At 39.5% G+C, this 16,340-nt stretch overlaps 1 protein-coding gene across 1 annotated transcript; it reads right to left on the reverse strand.

Annotated features, from left to right (window-relative positions):
- Window positions 1-8,691: 8,691 nt before the first annotated feature.
- pigm (phosphatidylinositol glycan anchor biosynthesis, class M) lies at window positions 8,692-13,922 on the reverse strand. The gene is made up of 8 exons (XM_061093622.1): window positions 13,674-13,922; window positions 12,566-12,739; window positions 12,310-12,430; window positions 11,991-12,231; window positions 11,657-11,760; window positions 10,681-10,835; window positions 10,293-10,394; window positions 8,692-10,142 (listed from the first exon to the last, which is right to left on the reverse strand). The coding sequence occupies exons 1-8, from the start codon at window positions 13,842-13,844 to the stop codon at window positions 9,975-9,977; spliced, it is 1,236 nt and encodes a 411-aa protein (XP_060949605.1). The 5' UTR covers window positions 13,845-13,922; the 3' UTR covers window positions 8,692-9,974.
- Window positions 13,923-16,340: the final 2,418 nt, after the last annotated feature.

Consider the following 16,340-nt stretch of genomic DNA (forward strand, 5'->3'; position numbering starts at 1 on the left):
TTGTTTCTATGCATTTTACTAATTTTTGTTTTCAACATGCAAATACTTGAAACTTACTTGAAATCCACTGCAGTAAAATTTTTATTTTCTAAATAATAGCATCAGCAAAATTCTGCTAATATACAAACAAAGACAGTCCCCTTATGAGACTGCATTTACATTATTGGATCTCACATAATTTACATAAAAAAATTCCGGAAACATCCATGAATTGTTCTGTGAGAAATCAAGTAAAATGATGCATAACGCCCTATCTCGCAATCAAACAAACGTTGACGAACACATAAACTCATTGACGGAGGTACCAATATATTTGCATCTAGGGTCTGTTAACACCATCCATCAGATTATGGAGAGTCTGCTGAAATGCATTTTTTTTAATGCATGACAACCAAATTCATATTTTATATTTAATAACTGTTAGTGTTCTGAACCCGATTTTCCAAGAGCATACTTTACAGAACATTGCTTTTATCCGAGAATCCTTGAATGCACTATCAAAGGTAGTTTTGAAACGGTTTGCAGCAGAATCCTCGACAGTGACGTTAAGTGCAGTATATGCAATTTATAGTTTGTGGACCAAAACATAGAAAAATATTGGAGTGGCCAAAGTAGTTACAACCTAAATAAACACGTAATGGCAGCAGGGGGGCACAGTGAGTGTCCCGCTGAAGTGCTGTAGAGCAAGGCACTGAAATTCCCATAGGTAACCAACCGCTGTGTACTTGCTCCATGGCCCTGATCTCCTTGTGGAAGTTATTTTACGACAAAACTGATTTAAAGTCAGTCGCATTTAACATTAAACATCAGTAAACTGACTTGAAACGAGAGAGCAAATTAGATCACGCTATAATTGACCTTTAAATCCAACTTGGACCCAAGAAAATCTTCTGCACCAGTTCATTGACTTCATTAAATATCAGTTGAAGGTTTGTTTGCACAAGTGTTAGACTGAATTGAAGGAAAAGAGTCTGTCGTTATAAGGTTCGAATTTCTTTCAATGCACACAATATTTCATTTCTTCATCATTTTTTAAACTCCGGTTGAATGTACAAAATAACATTAATTTATGTCATTTTTATGTCACATGCTAACGTTGTACAGTGTGGAGCTGCATCTCGTCCCTGTACAAGCTGTCTCACTGCAGATGTGACATGTTTTCCTTTGAGATGAATATACACAGACGTCGTCTTCACAATCAGTGTTTTTTGCACAAATTAAATGAAAAGCACCAAATTGATTCAGTGTTGAGAGTCTCGCTCCTGTGACGCTACTGTAGTGGTTTCTAAATTGCACTACCCGTTCAGCTGAAGGTCAAGCCGATCCAGACAGGTTTTTGAGTCAACGCACACAGTAATACATGGTGTCACTGATTTGAATTTGTATTTTTTTTCTCTTTGTGTGTGTTCTTTTCAGTAAGTGTTTGATGATTCGTATTTATTGTAAGAGGCAGATGTGTATAATTTTAAAAAGAAACTACAGTTTTGAAGACTTTTTCTGTTTCATTAAGGTAATTGAATATGGCTTTTGTTTCTCGCCCTCTTTTTGATAATTGTTAAAAAAACGTCTCATGGAGGAGGTAGCTGCAAGGTAGCGAACACAGTGTACATATGCAGTGTCTTCCAGTGTTTCTATGTGTTTTTGCAAATGGGACTTATCTATTAAAATACTTTTTCTTTGTATTGAAAATCTGGGTGAAGTGTTTTTCTTTTGCCATTAATCACACGAGTGAAGTGCCCGTTTTAAACCTCCCTGTTTGGAAAGGTCTGCTCTCTTGGCCTGTGGTAATGCTCCTCAAACAATACTGTCACTTTTTATTGTTTGTGTGCTGGATGTTGTGTGCAAAGCTGTTTTTTAAACAGTCTAGGGTGCAGAGTGAAGTTAAAAACTTTGTGTTTGTTAATCTGCAGTGAGAGTTTTTAGTAAATGTTTTTCATAAAATGAAATGTGTGGTTTAAACTTAATTTTGAATGATTTACTTAACTGCTGTTATTATTCCATGCATGACATGTTGGCCATTTCAGAGGTCAACGGAATCTTCAGACCCAAGTTCACAACTTTTCAAAATAAAAGCTCTGCAATTCAGCTTGATGTGTAGATTTACAGCAATGAAATCAGTATAGTGATTTTACTTAATAGAAAAATTGCTGTGGCAGAAATCAGAACCCAGGACATCTGTGAATGTCTGTGTCTTAGTGTGATATGGTCAAACAAAAATAATCAAAATGATATGACGGCGACTGTGACCATCGGTTTGACCAAGTTGTCGACCACTGCTGTAGTTTATGAGTGGATGTAGAAGAAGACATGTTTAACTCTGTCCACAGGCAGTGTGAAGTGTGAAGCCGATATCATGAACCAATACAAGATATACGTTACACATACACACCAAGCGGCAGAGTAGCTTTGTGAAATGAGTATGTAAATGATGATATGCAAAGCGAGTAACATGTGAACATGTTCTGGACTATTGTAAAAAACATAAGTGAACAGATTACTGATGATGAGTTACTTAGAGCATTAATATTACTCAGCTGTTAAAGCATTTATATTAATGATTTAGAATGTGTAATAAATGTGAGAGCATCATGTAAGATACAGAACAGGGACCACCTGACTGAAGCAGATATGCTGATTGGATACACAACTGGAGACGGATTAAACATGAGCATCATAGAGATTCAATAATTTCCCTCTCTCGTAAAGTGAGAAATGGCCAAATTATTTAGTTCACTCAACGTCCTTGTCTCTTTAGTAGCTTCTGCATTTTTCACGTACAGCAAATGTGGTCTCATCCTTCAGATTTGTGTCTCTATTAATAATTAATAACTCAGCAGAACAGGATACAGAGTATCTCTGGCCACATTGCCTGTATGATTAATGTGCTGTAAAGTTGGCGTGACAGCTCCTTCACACGATCTGGGGAAACTTAACACTTCATCTCTCGCCGCTGTCTGGGACAAGGGCTCGAGCCAGGGGACGGCCGGCCCCCACAGAGACATGGAGGTAGGGGGCAGAGAGAGAAAGAGATCTAACCCCTAAAAGCTACCTACGGTCCGCGGGATTCTCAGGAGAGCTGGAGCCGGGATATATTTATCCATTGTTCCTCTTCTCCTTAAACAGGTTATTTCTAAATGGTACAGCTTGGGTGTTAAATATCTATGTTACAAGGCAGCCTTTATTGAAGAGATTATAATAAATGATATATATGGACTACACGCTCACGGTTCATAACTATCACTTTACAGTAATAATAATAAATTGTTTGTTTAATACTTATTGCATTGACCCACGGTCCCTGTTTTTGACACGTATGTTGTACAGTGCACAGTAGCAGGCCCTCGTTGTGATTATAGGTCCGCTCACATAACCTGAATGTTAATTCTGAGTGGCTAGAGTCAAACCTATAAATAAATACGTATTGATGATAATTATATACATTTACTATAAAAATAATTATTTTCCAATATCTATGTAAAAATATATTAAAACAAAACTCCAAGGTTCATGGTTTAGGAGACATATAAACAACAAGTCCAGTGATGTAGATAACAAACGAGAAACAAGTGCACCCCTGTAAAATGGAAACCATGATTTAACATAATTGGTGATACGTATTTATACTCCACACTAATAAAAAAACAACCATTAATCACATACATGAAATAGAATATTCTTCATTAGGAGTATTATTAGGCCCACTCTGTGTTTAAAAGCTACCGAGTGTAACATTGAGATTTTTTTCTGGCCCTCCTTGATCAGGTAAACACACCAGGAAGTGAGCAGAACTTTTTCAGCTTGTGCTCCTTATGCCGTTTTCACAGGAGTGGAGAGGTCATTAGAGTGATTAGTCCTGGGTTGGGCCTGACACCAGAGCTCAGGACCAGTGACTTCTCGTGTCACCAGTATCCTCCTGATGAAGCAAGACTTGGTGGCACAGAAACAGAACTGAAATTTTGTAAAATTTGACCTGCAGGTAAATGGTTTGTTCTGCTGTGAGGGAACAAGCCTCTCCACTGATTCTTCAGCTATCGTCAGAGTGCAGCTTACAGGGAATTAAAGGATACACCTGATCAGTAGAAGGATTTTCCTGATTCGGATGAACCTCTGTGTGTGCTGTGCGTGTGTGTGTGTGTGTGTGTGTGTGTGTGTGTGTGTGTGTGTGTGTGTGTGTGTGTGTGTGTGTGTGTGTGTGTGTGTGTGTGCTTGCATCTGTTTGCAACAGGAATACAAATTCATATTTTGAAAACAATCTTATTCCAATCTTCACATCTTTCGTCACAGTATATGAATGTAATTATACATGTATTTAAAAAGTAAAATTCCAGGACCATCATTAATACAAAGATCAGTCTCATGTTCCTCTTTTCTTGAGACATAGATCTAGCTTTGGATTTATTTCACTTATATCCAATTTATCACAACATAAAGAGAAGCAACAGAACAAACTAGACCTGTGAACAAAGTTTTCTAAAATGTCCATGTCCACTTCTCCACTGTCCTCCACTACGGCTCAACTCACATTCAAATATCAGCAGGAACCAGTCAGTGTTTTAATGGCATCAAGTTCATTCATGGTGTTGAATAAAGGAGAATTTAGGCTCAGGATGAGACGTCAGTGGCTGAAGTTGCCTAGACTGTCACTTGATTTAATACAATGTATATGATTCTGCCCCAGTTGTGAACTTTTGAAGTATGGACTTTTTGACTGTTGATTTATGTTATGGTCTCAGAAATATAATTAGTTTGCATAGGAAGTTCTTCTTTATTTACTTGTTTTATTTTGAAATTTCTCCCTTGCTTTGCTTCCTGTCTTTGTCCTGTTTCCTATGATCACCTGCACCTGTCCTCATGTGTTTCACCTGTGTTTCATTATCTTCGCCTCCCTCTTTGGCTTTATAGTCTCTGAGTTTCCCTTCAGGGTGTTTGGCTCAGTTCTGACCTGTTTGTTGCTACCATGTTGGTTCCACCTTTGTTTGGCTGCTTTAGTTTGCAGTATGTGACTGTGTTAGTTTCAGTTTTGAACCTGTAGCTTTGTATTATCCAAACCACAAAAGTCACTCAGTATATCAATATGAATAATGGTGTACGGTTGATGCGAGTCAACATCTACATGTGTGTTCTGATCCAAGAGTTGATCCTCAAATGTGGATCCAGTGTGTCTGTTGAAATAGTGCTACAGTATTTTTGATATGAAACTGAGTTTGAACTGTGTTAGAAGTTTTTGAAAAAGTGACCTGAACTCTGGAGAAACGCATGTTACTAACTTAAATTAATTTCTCTACAGAACAGTGTTTTGCTTTTTCATCATGTGACAAGTATTGTGTGTCAGTGCTGAAGTATCATAGACCCATGTAATCCCCAGCAGTTGTACAGAAGAAGAACTGTTCACTTCCTCTTGGCTTAAAAAAGGCAAATTAATGATCCTACTTCCTCCTGCAGGTGAGGACCTGAAAGGAAACACTGCAGCCAGTGTTTTGGACCTTTAACTGAAAAGAGACTTATTATATACATATTTTAACTGGCAGGGGCAGATCCAGAGGTGGGGCCAGGGGGCCACTAAAGTCTTATTGGACCCTGAAGTACCCCTGTCCTGACGGTCATATTAAAAAAATTAAGTGTCCTCACTCACGATAAATACAACAAATCTATTAGAACAATTGTATTGCATAAAGAAAGACAAACAGTGGAGGAAGTGTATTTATTTCTAATTTTTATAACTTTCAAATTGGAAGAAACACATTTTTTAACCAGACTAGACTCATTCTGTGGACAATGGATATTGAAAAGGTTAATGCAACACACAAACTACACTAACCATGTGACTTTAAATGGATCCAGCTCTTTATCATGAATTACAAATGCAATCGTGCGTCTCCCTTTCACAAAGCGCTCTCTTCCTAAGTGACTAACATCTCACTTGTGTGAAACACAGTGTTGGGTTTTCCTCTCTCTATCCCCAAGGGAGTGCTCTCCTCCTTTGTCTCATGGCTGATGACATGACAATGAACTTTAAATGTTTAATATTCTTCAGCACGCACGCAACTTGCATCACGCCATCTGTACGACACTTGTTCTGCACGGGGAGGAGAGAGGGTGGGAATGAGAAAGAAAAAAAAATGTGAGAGAGAGAGGGTGAGAGATAGATGGAGAAATAACAGCGAGAGGTGAGAAACGAAGTTGGCTCAGGAGGAGGGTGAAAACAATGAAAAAAAACATCCAATCAAGGGAGAGGAATGGATGCTTAGGGCAAGTGTAGTGTAAGCAAAGTGTTTGATGCTTGTTGACAGCTGTATCTGTGAGGGGGAGTGTGTATTAGAGTGTGTGTGTGTGTGTGTGTGTGCAAACCAAGACCTATAATCCTATACCATGCAAGGTTGCGTGACCGTTCATACCCCACTCTTTGCTGCTCCACACACCATTTGCCCTAATTGGTCACGCCGAGTCTTGGTGTCTTTCTCACACACACACACACGCACACACACACACACGTTGATACACACTCATACAGGCAGATGCACCAATGCATATATAGACACAACAAGGTCTACATCTCCTCTGCCCCGTATCCATGGTGACAATGAGGGGACTCCTTGAGGGTATGTCACAAACACGCATGTACATACACATATGCATGCAGATCATCATACCCTACTACTAAGCATATGGGAGACAGTCACGCAATTCCCCCCCGCCCGTAACCCTCACAACCTTGTCACGCCTTGACAACAATAAACCAATAAACAATAAACGGGACACATTGCCTAACTAGGATTTTAAACTGGAACATGATTTTAGATGATGTAAAAGTTGACTCTTTTAACAATTACTTTCAGTTTACTGTTGGGCCATCTCTGTTGAGATTAACAGCTACTTTTCGAGCACTGCTACATGTTCAGGCACTATACACCCGATTTTAACTTGATTAAAATATGGGTATACAGTACATTTTGAGATAAAATTATAATTGTCATATAGTAGAATAAGTTTTGTACCTTGTGGTTGGAAATCAGTTATCTAAGGCAGAGGCTTTCAAAGTGGGCATCCACAGCTCCAAGGGGCCCTTAACAGTTTTAGAATGACACTCTCCGAATTAAAGTGAAAAGAACTACATTACATCAGTTTTAACATGTTTCATATCACAAGGTCCCAGCTACCTGAACAGGGCTGCATTAATCAGCTCCACATGTTTTGAATGAGCCGCAAGACGTCCTAAATTTAGGATTATTACCGTCTCTTGTTTTGTTTGTTTTTTCCTTTAAAATTGGTTTTCATGGAAAAATGTCAGTTCTTTTTATTTTCCATGATTCATTTTAGCTATTTTCCTATAAATTTTAATTGTTTGAGAACTGTTTGCTGCGTTTAAGTTTGTTTTGTGTGCGTGTACTTGTTTTCATTGCCTTTGTAGGACCTTTTCGAGCATGAACAGTGACCTTGTCAGGACCAGTCGACCTCATGCGGACTAAAGCCTGGTCCTAATGAGGCAAAATATTATTACTCCTCCTGGTTAAAGTAAAGGAAGGGATTTTGGTTAAGCCATCCACAATAAATGGAGGTCAACGCCGAGTCCTAATAAGGTGTGTGTGTGTGTGTGTGTGTGTGTGTGTGTGTGTGTGTGTGTGTGTGTGTGTGTGTGTGTGTGTTTACATTTGAAACTTCATTTCATATTTCCGTCCTGCATATCTAGACCAGGACTCCCTGGCAGAAAAGATATTGTATCTCAATAGGACCTTCGTCATTAAATACAGCATGTAGATTATGTAGAACTAGATGTTGTTTGTGTGGAGTGAATTTGTGTCAAACAGCAATATTGTAGGCTTTCTATTGTTTAGTTAAACAAGTAAAATGGGGGGAATTTCACTGAGTGTGTGACTCTGACAACACTAAAATATTCTTTAAATAAAAATCATCCTGAGCCCCAAGGATTAGAAAAATATAATCTGCTGAACGTGACAGTGTTTTGTGTGAAATTGAAATCTTCATGTACAGTATGTGCCCAGGGACGACTGGCCGGTTGAAAGGTTACCGAGTGCAACCTGGTGATTCATGAACTAGATATGCAGGCAGCAGCTGACTGTGAGTCATCCTCATGCACGCACATGCAACACACAGGAAGGCAAACTCCTCCACCCGGATACCCAGACTGCTTCACAAAAATGTCCCCTAGAAGCCACAAATTCAAGCCTAACCACTGTGGAGCATCTCACATTTATTTACATACACACACACACGCACACACACTGTATATCTCTTATTGTTACACACTTCCACCATCAGTCCTGTGGGGCAGGGCCAGAAAACATGAATGCTCCAATAACCTCCATGTGAGATTAGGGGGAGAGTGTATAGTGAGATTATGGAGCCACTGCCAGCAGTGTTTGTTTTGGTTGTGTTCATGCTCTAGTTGACAGATTAATCTCTGAAGGTTACACAAGGATAGAAGCTAACGCAGTCCCTCTTTTGCTGGGAAATGCTCCCACCTACTGGTCACAATGTCAAACCGCAGCTAAAGAGAAGCCTTTTACAGGTTTTAGGACAACACTACATTCAAATCAGTCACATCAGTTGAAATAAAATCTTGATAAAAAGAATCGTGAACTGTATTCACATGGTTGATCACCTGGGTTCATTGGTTCCATACTAATTCAGTTTTATTTATCTGTTCATACCTGGACCAGAGGGATGAATCACAATATACACAAAAAAATAAAACATATTTTAATCCAACTATCTCATTACAGCCTATTGCTTTTAATATTGATTATTTGTCTGTTTAACACATTGGTTAAGTTTTTAACAATGAGCTTATGAGCCTTTTAAAGAATGCAAATGTTTCTGTTTAAAGAGTTTATATTCCTGTATACTCACATAAACTAGAAGGCCACTCTTTCACAATGTTGCATTTACATGTATTGAGATCAGATATATATACCATGTTCACTATAAAATACAGTACTAACGTGAAACCCAAGCAAGATGTCCATTCTTTGATACAGTTGAAAGGAATATTTGTTATCATACAGTAACTGAAGAAAGATCACCCCTCTAAAAATACTTATATCCTAAATAGTTTCATTCTTTACACGCCAGATTGTCCATTTTTTCATAAAGACATTTCACAGAAATGTCAATAAAAGGAAGTCCTATCTCATTATATTAAATGTAGCAGAGAAAAATAATCCTGGATCCGTTCCCTTAGTCAAATCAGTTCCAAAAGTGCATGGGTTCTACCTTGTCCTATACCTCTCCCTTTCACTAACTTTTAATTCAATATAATGGAATTGTATTATTTTGCATAATCCTGCCAACAGACAAACAGGATGTAAGCATAACTTTGTAACAGAGGTAAACATTCAAATTTGACATTATATTAAAAGTGCATTATTTTACCCTGAGGGTCAGTGTCTCCGATCACACCGCAGAGCAACTCTTTTATCTTTGTATCAGTAATGGTTGAATTTAACTTGTTTGTTCTGGTGAAGCAGTGAGCATCAATATTTTAAAGTATTTTCTCTAAACTGAGAAAACTTGCCTGGTTCATGGTTGTTCAGACTGAAGGAACTTTATGTGATTCTCTGATCTACATCAGGTATTTTGCCCCCTTCAGCAAATGGAAAACCTCTGATTGTAATGATGTACGGTCACAGGTGGAAGAGACTTGAACGCTGTCAAAGGAGTTTTCTGTCCAGTGTGAGTCGCTGAGGATTCAAGGGTTTTGACCTGCAACCACAAGCATTTAATCAGTGTGCTTTTAACTCAGAATGACTGGAAATACCTTGGACATTCGCCCAAAAGTGGTACGACATATGACTGGTCCGTACCAGGAATAATGACAAAGTAATAACCAGTAAAACACTGGGGAGATTGAACAAACTTTAGTCCATCAACTCCAGGTAAAACCACTGAAATGTGGAAATTCCTTAGAATCTTATATTGAATCTGTGATCAGAGTGAAAATTCCTTCCACATTCAGATCATTCAACCTTTAGTCTCTGAGGAGTTTGTGCTGGTTTGTAGTGGACTATGATCTGAATCAAGACGAAACAGTTGATGATCAAGAAGAGCAGTCCAGCGAGCCAGATCAACAGGAAGGTGTTGTAGCCTTCAAACTCCAGGAAGTAGGCCGGCCCCAACCAGATACCCTGGGGGAGAATTGGAGAGAAAACAGGTTTTCTTTCATACTAAGCTCAATTTTAGCTGTTTCAAAAATTCAGTAGTGAATCTACACAGATAACATCAAAATATGGAAGGCAAAAATGGATGGTCTGGAAATGTGCTTATGTTAAGTTTACCTGTCCAGCAAACCAGAGGAGCAGCAGTCCCGCCCCCTGTCTCAGAGACAGACTCAGGCGAGGGATGACCAGAGGAAGTAGGCACAAGTACCACAGGAAGTACTGTGAAAGGATAACTCTTGTTAAAGTATGCGTGAAGATACGTCGACAATATAAACGACCACAATACAGAGTATGAATTCTTTAGAAAAGGCCCAAAACTATTTTTGGATGGTGGCAGTGAACTTTAACCACCAAATTCTATTTGGATCATCCTTGAGACCAAGTGAATGTTTAGATTGAATTAGAAGATAAATGTCACCATCATGGAGACACGAAAACAAACAAACTCTGACCTTTTCTATCTATTCTCTGCCTAAACTCTGTTTGTTGATGGTGGTTCATGTACCTGTGAAGTGCAGACTTTGTTGAAGGAGACGAAGATGGCTGTGTGAAGGAAACAGGAAAAAGCCAGGTCGGTGCGAAATGCCCACGATGCTGCCAGCAGCAGGATGAGCTGAGGGAGAAACGCAGCCAGGCCAAGCCACTGGCTCCACCTGCTGTCTGCTCAGGCACATGACAGAAGAAACAGACCAGTCTTAGAAAGCTGCATTACAAAAACACATCTTGGGATAGCTTTGTAAACTGTGAACTTTTAATCCAGTCATCCTAATTGTATGTTACCATACATCTTCCGCTTTGCAGACTTTTGATTATGATTTTAATTATCTAAACTAGCATTTTCTTTGGAGAGTGCCCTGATCTAGCGAACATCTGCAGTAGCTATATCTTCATGCTGGTCTTTGCTCTGTAGTTCTGTGACGCTGCTTTCAGAGATGCACTGAACTCTGGATAATCTCCGGACATTCTGTGGAATTTCTCCTGCCAGTCCGCTAGTAAAATCTCTGGATAATGTCCAAATAACCCCAAATTAGAATACAGCAGGAGGTCCTCCAGAGGAGTCACCAAAAGTGAGTGGATTTGTTAATGATAATTCTAAGAGGCATAAAAAACCCAAGCTGGAAAAAAATGAAAGAAAAAGAGCACAAATATGTCAATGAAAAAGCGGTGCCACACACGAAGAAGGCACATCCAAGATGTCAAGAGAATTCTTGCTGATAAGGACCAACACCAGTGTTGATGAGCTGCAAACAAAAACAGGTGATCTCAGAAGCATGCTGCACCACCCCTCCCCTCAAAGATCGGCAGATTTCTCTGCTGTTATGAACGTTTGTTGTAAATCTGCTGCCTTCTTCACGTGTGAAAGGCAAACTCTGGAGAAAAGGGACCATAGTGAGATTTCATTCTCCACAGTGTATATCTGAAAACAGCTTATGATGCACTGTGTCCAACTAGGAAGCTATAAAAGGTTGACGGATAAATACCTGCAGTGAGGTAGAGCATGTAGAAGTATGGAGAGAAGTTGTGTCTGATGTCTCTTCTGGTGAGGTGGTACAAGTAGGTCTGATGAAGGAACTCCCAGCCATACCTGGAAAGACAGGAGAGGAGTCACATGATCTGAGCATACCTATTCAAACCTATCAAAAGTTGGTATACTTGTTCAGATAAGGAAGTTAAATCTATATATTTTTACCATCAAATAACCATAAATGCTAAAAGTATTAAGTGTTTTTGTAAGAAATGGAGCACTTAATACTTGTCTCTGCAGTACTATGGAAATCAACTCCTGTGTGTTTGTGTGCATCTTGTTCATCTCACATGTGATAGAAGAGGGCTGTGAGTCCACAGAAAACTCCTCCAGCCACAGCTGCAAAGAGGAACAGCTCAGTGTTGAGGAAGCTTCCAATGAACCTGATAATTCTCCTCCACCTGTGTTTGTCCTCTGCTCGGCTCTCTGGTGTGCGCAGGGTCAGAGCGATGCTGAGAGCATATGTAACGGGGTAGATCTTCATGTGCACTGACAGGCCATACAAGACGGCTGCGCATATGAGATGTCGGCCTGAAAGAAAGAAGAAGATAAAAGTATCAGCACAGGGGCAGTATTTTACAAGGCTACACACAACATCCACCCACTTACCTTCCATACAGAGTAATGTCCCCAGCACCAAGGCCGCCAGGATGGACTCAGCGTTCCCTCGGGTGGACACTCCCATGGCCAGTGGGTTGAGGAGCCACAGAGAAGAAACGCGACATGCAGTCTGAATATGAAGCACATAAAAAACACACAACGTTAACTGCACTGCGCAAAAATCCTCTGGGCTCCATCGAGATGATTTTGACAAAACAAAAATATGTTTTCTGATCAAAATATTTAAAGTCAGAAAATATCAGACCTCAGAGGTCAGACCTCGCAGGCGCAGGATTCTGTAGATGAGCAGTCCGGACAGCACGTCACACACAACGAATAGGATCTTGCCAAACACCATGCTGAGATAGATGTTGGGGGTGAGAAGCCAGGCCAGCAGAGGAGTGTAGCGGTACGTTGATCTGTTGTACGGGGACTCGCCCTGAAGGGATGGGAAGTTCAAATCAGAGACATGTACTGCACCTCTTACTGCTGCAATTGATGATTGAGTCAAGTTCTGGAGTTTTCCCGTCTGATTGACATCACATGTTTATTTTGATGAAGCTTCTCATCTTCATAAATCAACGTATAATATGTATAGAGAAGAGTAATAGATACGTATAGATATAAAATGTATTGATAAGGTAAAGTACATATGCAGAAAAGCGTATCAAGTGTAATAGATCTGTTGTTGCCAGGTGAAAAGGAGCAAATTTGACATGCATCATACAACTTCTTAAGGACTATCTGTGACAATGATCATATTTTATACACTAATCCCACATGTTTTGTCTGTAAAACCCTAATCTGAAAGGCAACTCCTGACTTTAGTTGATGAATATGTAAATGTTACCTTTGTGTAATAAATGATTACATTTTGAAAAAGGCAACTAGTGGCATGGAAGTGGCACATTAAATAGTAAATTAAATTGATGTGCTTCACAAGTTACAATAACTTCCAACACTGTTATTTTGTTAAACCTCTTTTTAATTATTTCTTCAACCAGTGACACTGAAGATAGTTTCTAACTCAGCAGTTCATGGGGAGTATTTAAGTATCATACCATGTCTATACCATGTAAAATATAAATCTATAAATATAAGATACAGGATGAAAAAGTATTTCAAAACCGTTTTAAAATGTATTGTTTTGCATATTTTCACTGTTTTCTAATGCATATATTTAATGTGTGTTACTACTTTCTGGTGACATTTATTTGAAGCTCATTGTGACTTTGGAACTTTACTGACTGATTTGTGAAAACAATCATCACTGATTCTACACAACACCTGCTGTTCTCTGACTTGTCATATGTTGAAACCAGGACACAAACAGTAGCTATCTGCTGTTACACATGAGGTCATGGTGCTGTCACCTCAGTGATGAACCTTGCAGCATCCGTGAACACATGGTAGTCAATGTCCGTGTACTTCACCGCCATAGTCCGGTCCTGGTGGTCTCCATAGGCGACCAGAGCGAGTCGCACAGCGAGGGAAACCGAGAACAGGGCGTGTTTGTCGGTGAGCATGGAGAATAGCCGCTCCATCGCGCAGGGGAACCAGGTTAGCACTACAAGCTAACTCTGGCTAACCAGTCGCGATGTGTCCTCCCGTGTCGAGGCTTCGAGGCGTGTGTCTAATAATCCAGGAAGATTGTTGTGAAGCGTGTATCGAGGCTTGTGTTGCCGACGTATATGGTGACGTTCAGAGCCCTGCGAGCCGGCCGTACCACGTGACTGATTCAGGAAATGGTTCGCGGGTTTGGCGTGCGATTCAAAATAAAAGGGGCCGCTAAACGCAATTGTGTGCGTGTTTGTTTGCACACACAAAAAAAGAAACTGCCTGAAATCCAGCACTGTGGAAAAGTTGTTATTTTTAAATAAAAATTAATACAATTTTCTCCCTATTTTACGTCTTACGTGCGGTTACATGATAATATAAGCACAGTCAAAAACCAAGTAACACGAGCACATTCACATCACAATCCTCTGCCCAATTTTTTTCCACTTTCCCTTTTGATCCAGCCATTGTATCATAAAGACAGACACCATATTGATAATTTATATATTGGCTTCACAAACATCATTCATTCATTTATTCAATTCAAAGCTTCACACACCAAAGCCATGGTGTCATTATAATCACTCTGCCTGTTTTACATGTATTGTCCACTTGATGGCACAGTAGAGCAAATGAGGCATGAGTGAAGCAATTGGATGGAAAGCTTCGATGCTCTATGGAGCTTCATGTCGCCATCACTGCTAACTAGAGTAAACGGCACCTGCCTCCGCGGTCACATTTAACTCCCAGACACGAGGGGAAATATTGTTATTATCGGCACTTTTCACTGAGTGGTTGCTGACTCCGAACTCACTTCCTGTATTTGTGTCACGTGGGTTGAGGGTGTACCACCATAGATATCATATGTCTATGTGTAACCACTGCAGCGGCAGGTTGGAAGTGGACGAGGGCACACTCTTCTTCTTTTTGTTTAATGGAGCATGGCACCTAACGTTAGAGGTGCATTATCGCCACTTACATTGCTGGAGTGTGGGTCAGAGTGTTTGGTCTAAGGAAAGACATTACTACTACTACTAATGATAATAATAATAATAAAAAGGACAAAAACAACAACTTAAATCCTCATCATTAATCCAGTTTCTTTTAAAAACTCAAACAAGGCTTTTATATTTCCATTCCTCAATACTGAATACTGTGTTAAACCTGAATTCTTCTGGTTTAACACTTCCACCCCACATTAATCTATGTGGCTCAGTCATGCTGAAAATAGATAATACAAATGCACTGTTTTGTTTAATCCTGCGTGGCATTATTTACCTCCATCATCCCTTTGTTTTTTCCAGCCAGTCTTGATGTTACTCCTAATTGCTGTTTTGGCCTTACTGAAAGCTACCTCCATAACTCTCTCCTGTTTTGGAATTGTTTAGCGACTGAATCTGCCATTCCTTACCCTCAATGTACCTGTGAGCTGGGATCCACATGAACCTGACGTCTGTTTGTGTCTGAAGTAGTCTGAATAGTGTTGATTATATATTTCATACAGAATATCTGCTCTGCTGTGATATGGACAGTAATGATACCAATACTGATAGGATGTCTGAACATACTATAACCTTCTGAATCTCACTTTGCTCTGTTCACTGTAATGCCATTGCTATTGCTAACATCACAACTTGATATACTGTTTGGTGATCTGGTGTTCTTTCCTTTATATTATATTTAACTCTGGGACAACAAAAGCAAACCTTGTCTTTCCATTCTTTGGCTCCTTTGAACCCTCTGTATATATTGGGAACAAAGTATTGTCTGTAGGCCTTAATCTTCCATCTTCTATCAACTCATCTAATTTGCCATTTTACTTGCTGTCCAAGCATAACTCTCAGTCTTTGCTTTCCCAGTTACCCAGCATGGTCTGAGCACTGCCCTGAGTTTTATTACAATGATGATGTCTCCTTCTTTCCAACTAGTAGGTAATTTTCCCTCTTCCCGCATTTTATTATATATCACTAAAAGTTTAGTTTTTGTCTGCTTTCCCAAATGTTTCAACATATATCAGATTTGGTATTTTCTTGGAGATGTTTACCCAGTCTTTCCTATGGCTCTCCTCATATCTTGTAAAGTAAAAGGTGTATCCATCACACCATTTGTTCTTTCTCTTCTCTGTATTATCTGTTTCTTCCCTCCCTCGCTTCCTTTTCTGTTTTGGATTGTCAGAACTGTGAATTTCCGCAAACATCTTGGCCATAATTTGACTTGTCTTCATTTGTTATTGCTGTTCTCTCTCCAACTTTTAACAGTGGGTACTGCCATCTCTTCGGATCTCCCCAACTCTTTTATCATTCCACATACATTGCCTATAGGAGATATTTGCCTATTTTATTGCAGAATTCTCTCCAACATTCTCTATTTACTTTCTTTTAGTAAATAGTGGGTTATCTTTAATTATTTCTTTCATGGTTCTATTACACTCTTCTGTCCACCATGGGACTGCTGTTCTACTTATTGTCCCTTTGCCTCTAGGG

The sequence above is a fragment of the Limanda limanda genome, chromosome 20 (genome assembly GCF_963576545.1).
Source record: "Limanda limanda chromosome 20, fLimLim1.1, whole genome shotgun sequence".
NCBI classification, from domain to species: domain Eukaryota; kingdom Metazoa; phylum Chordata; class Actinopteri; order Pleuronectiformes; family Pleuronectidae; genus Limanda; species Limanda limanda.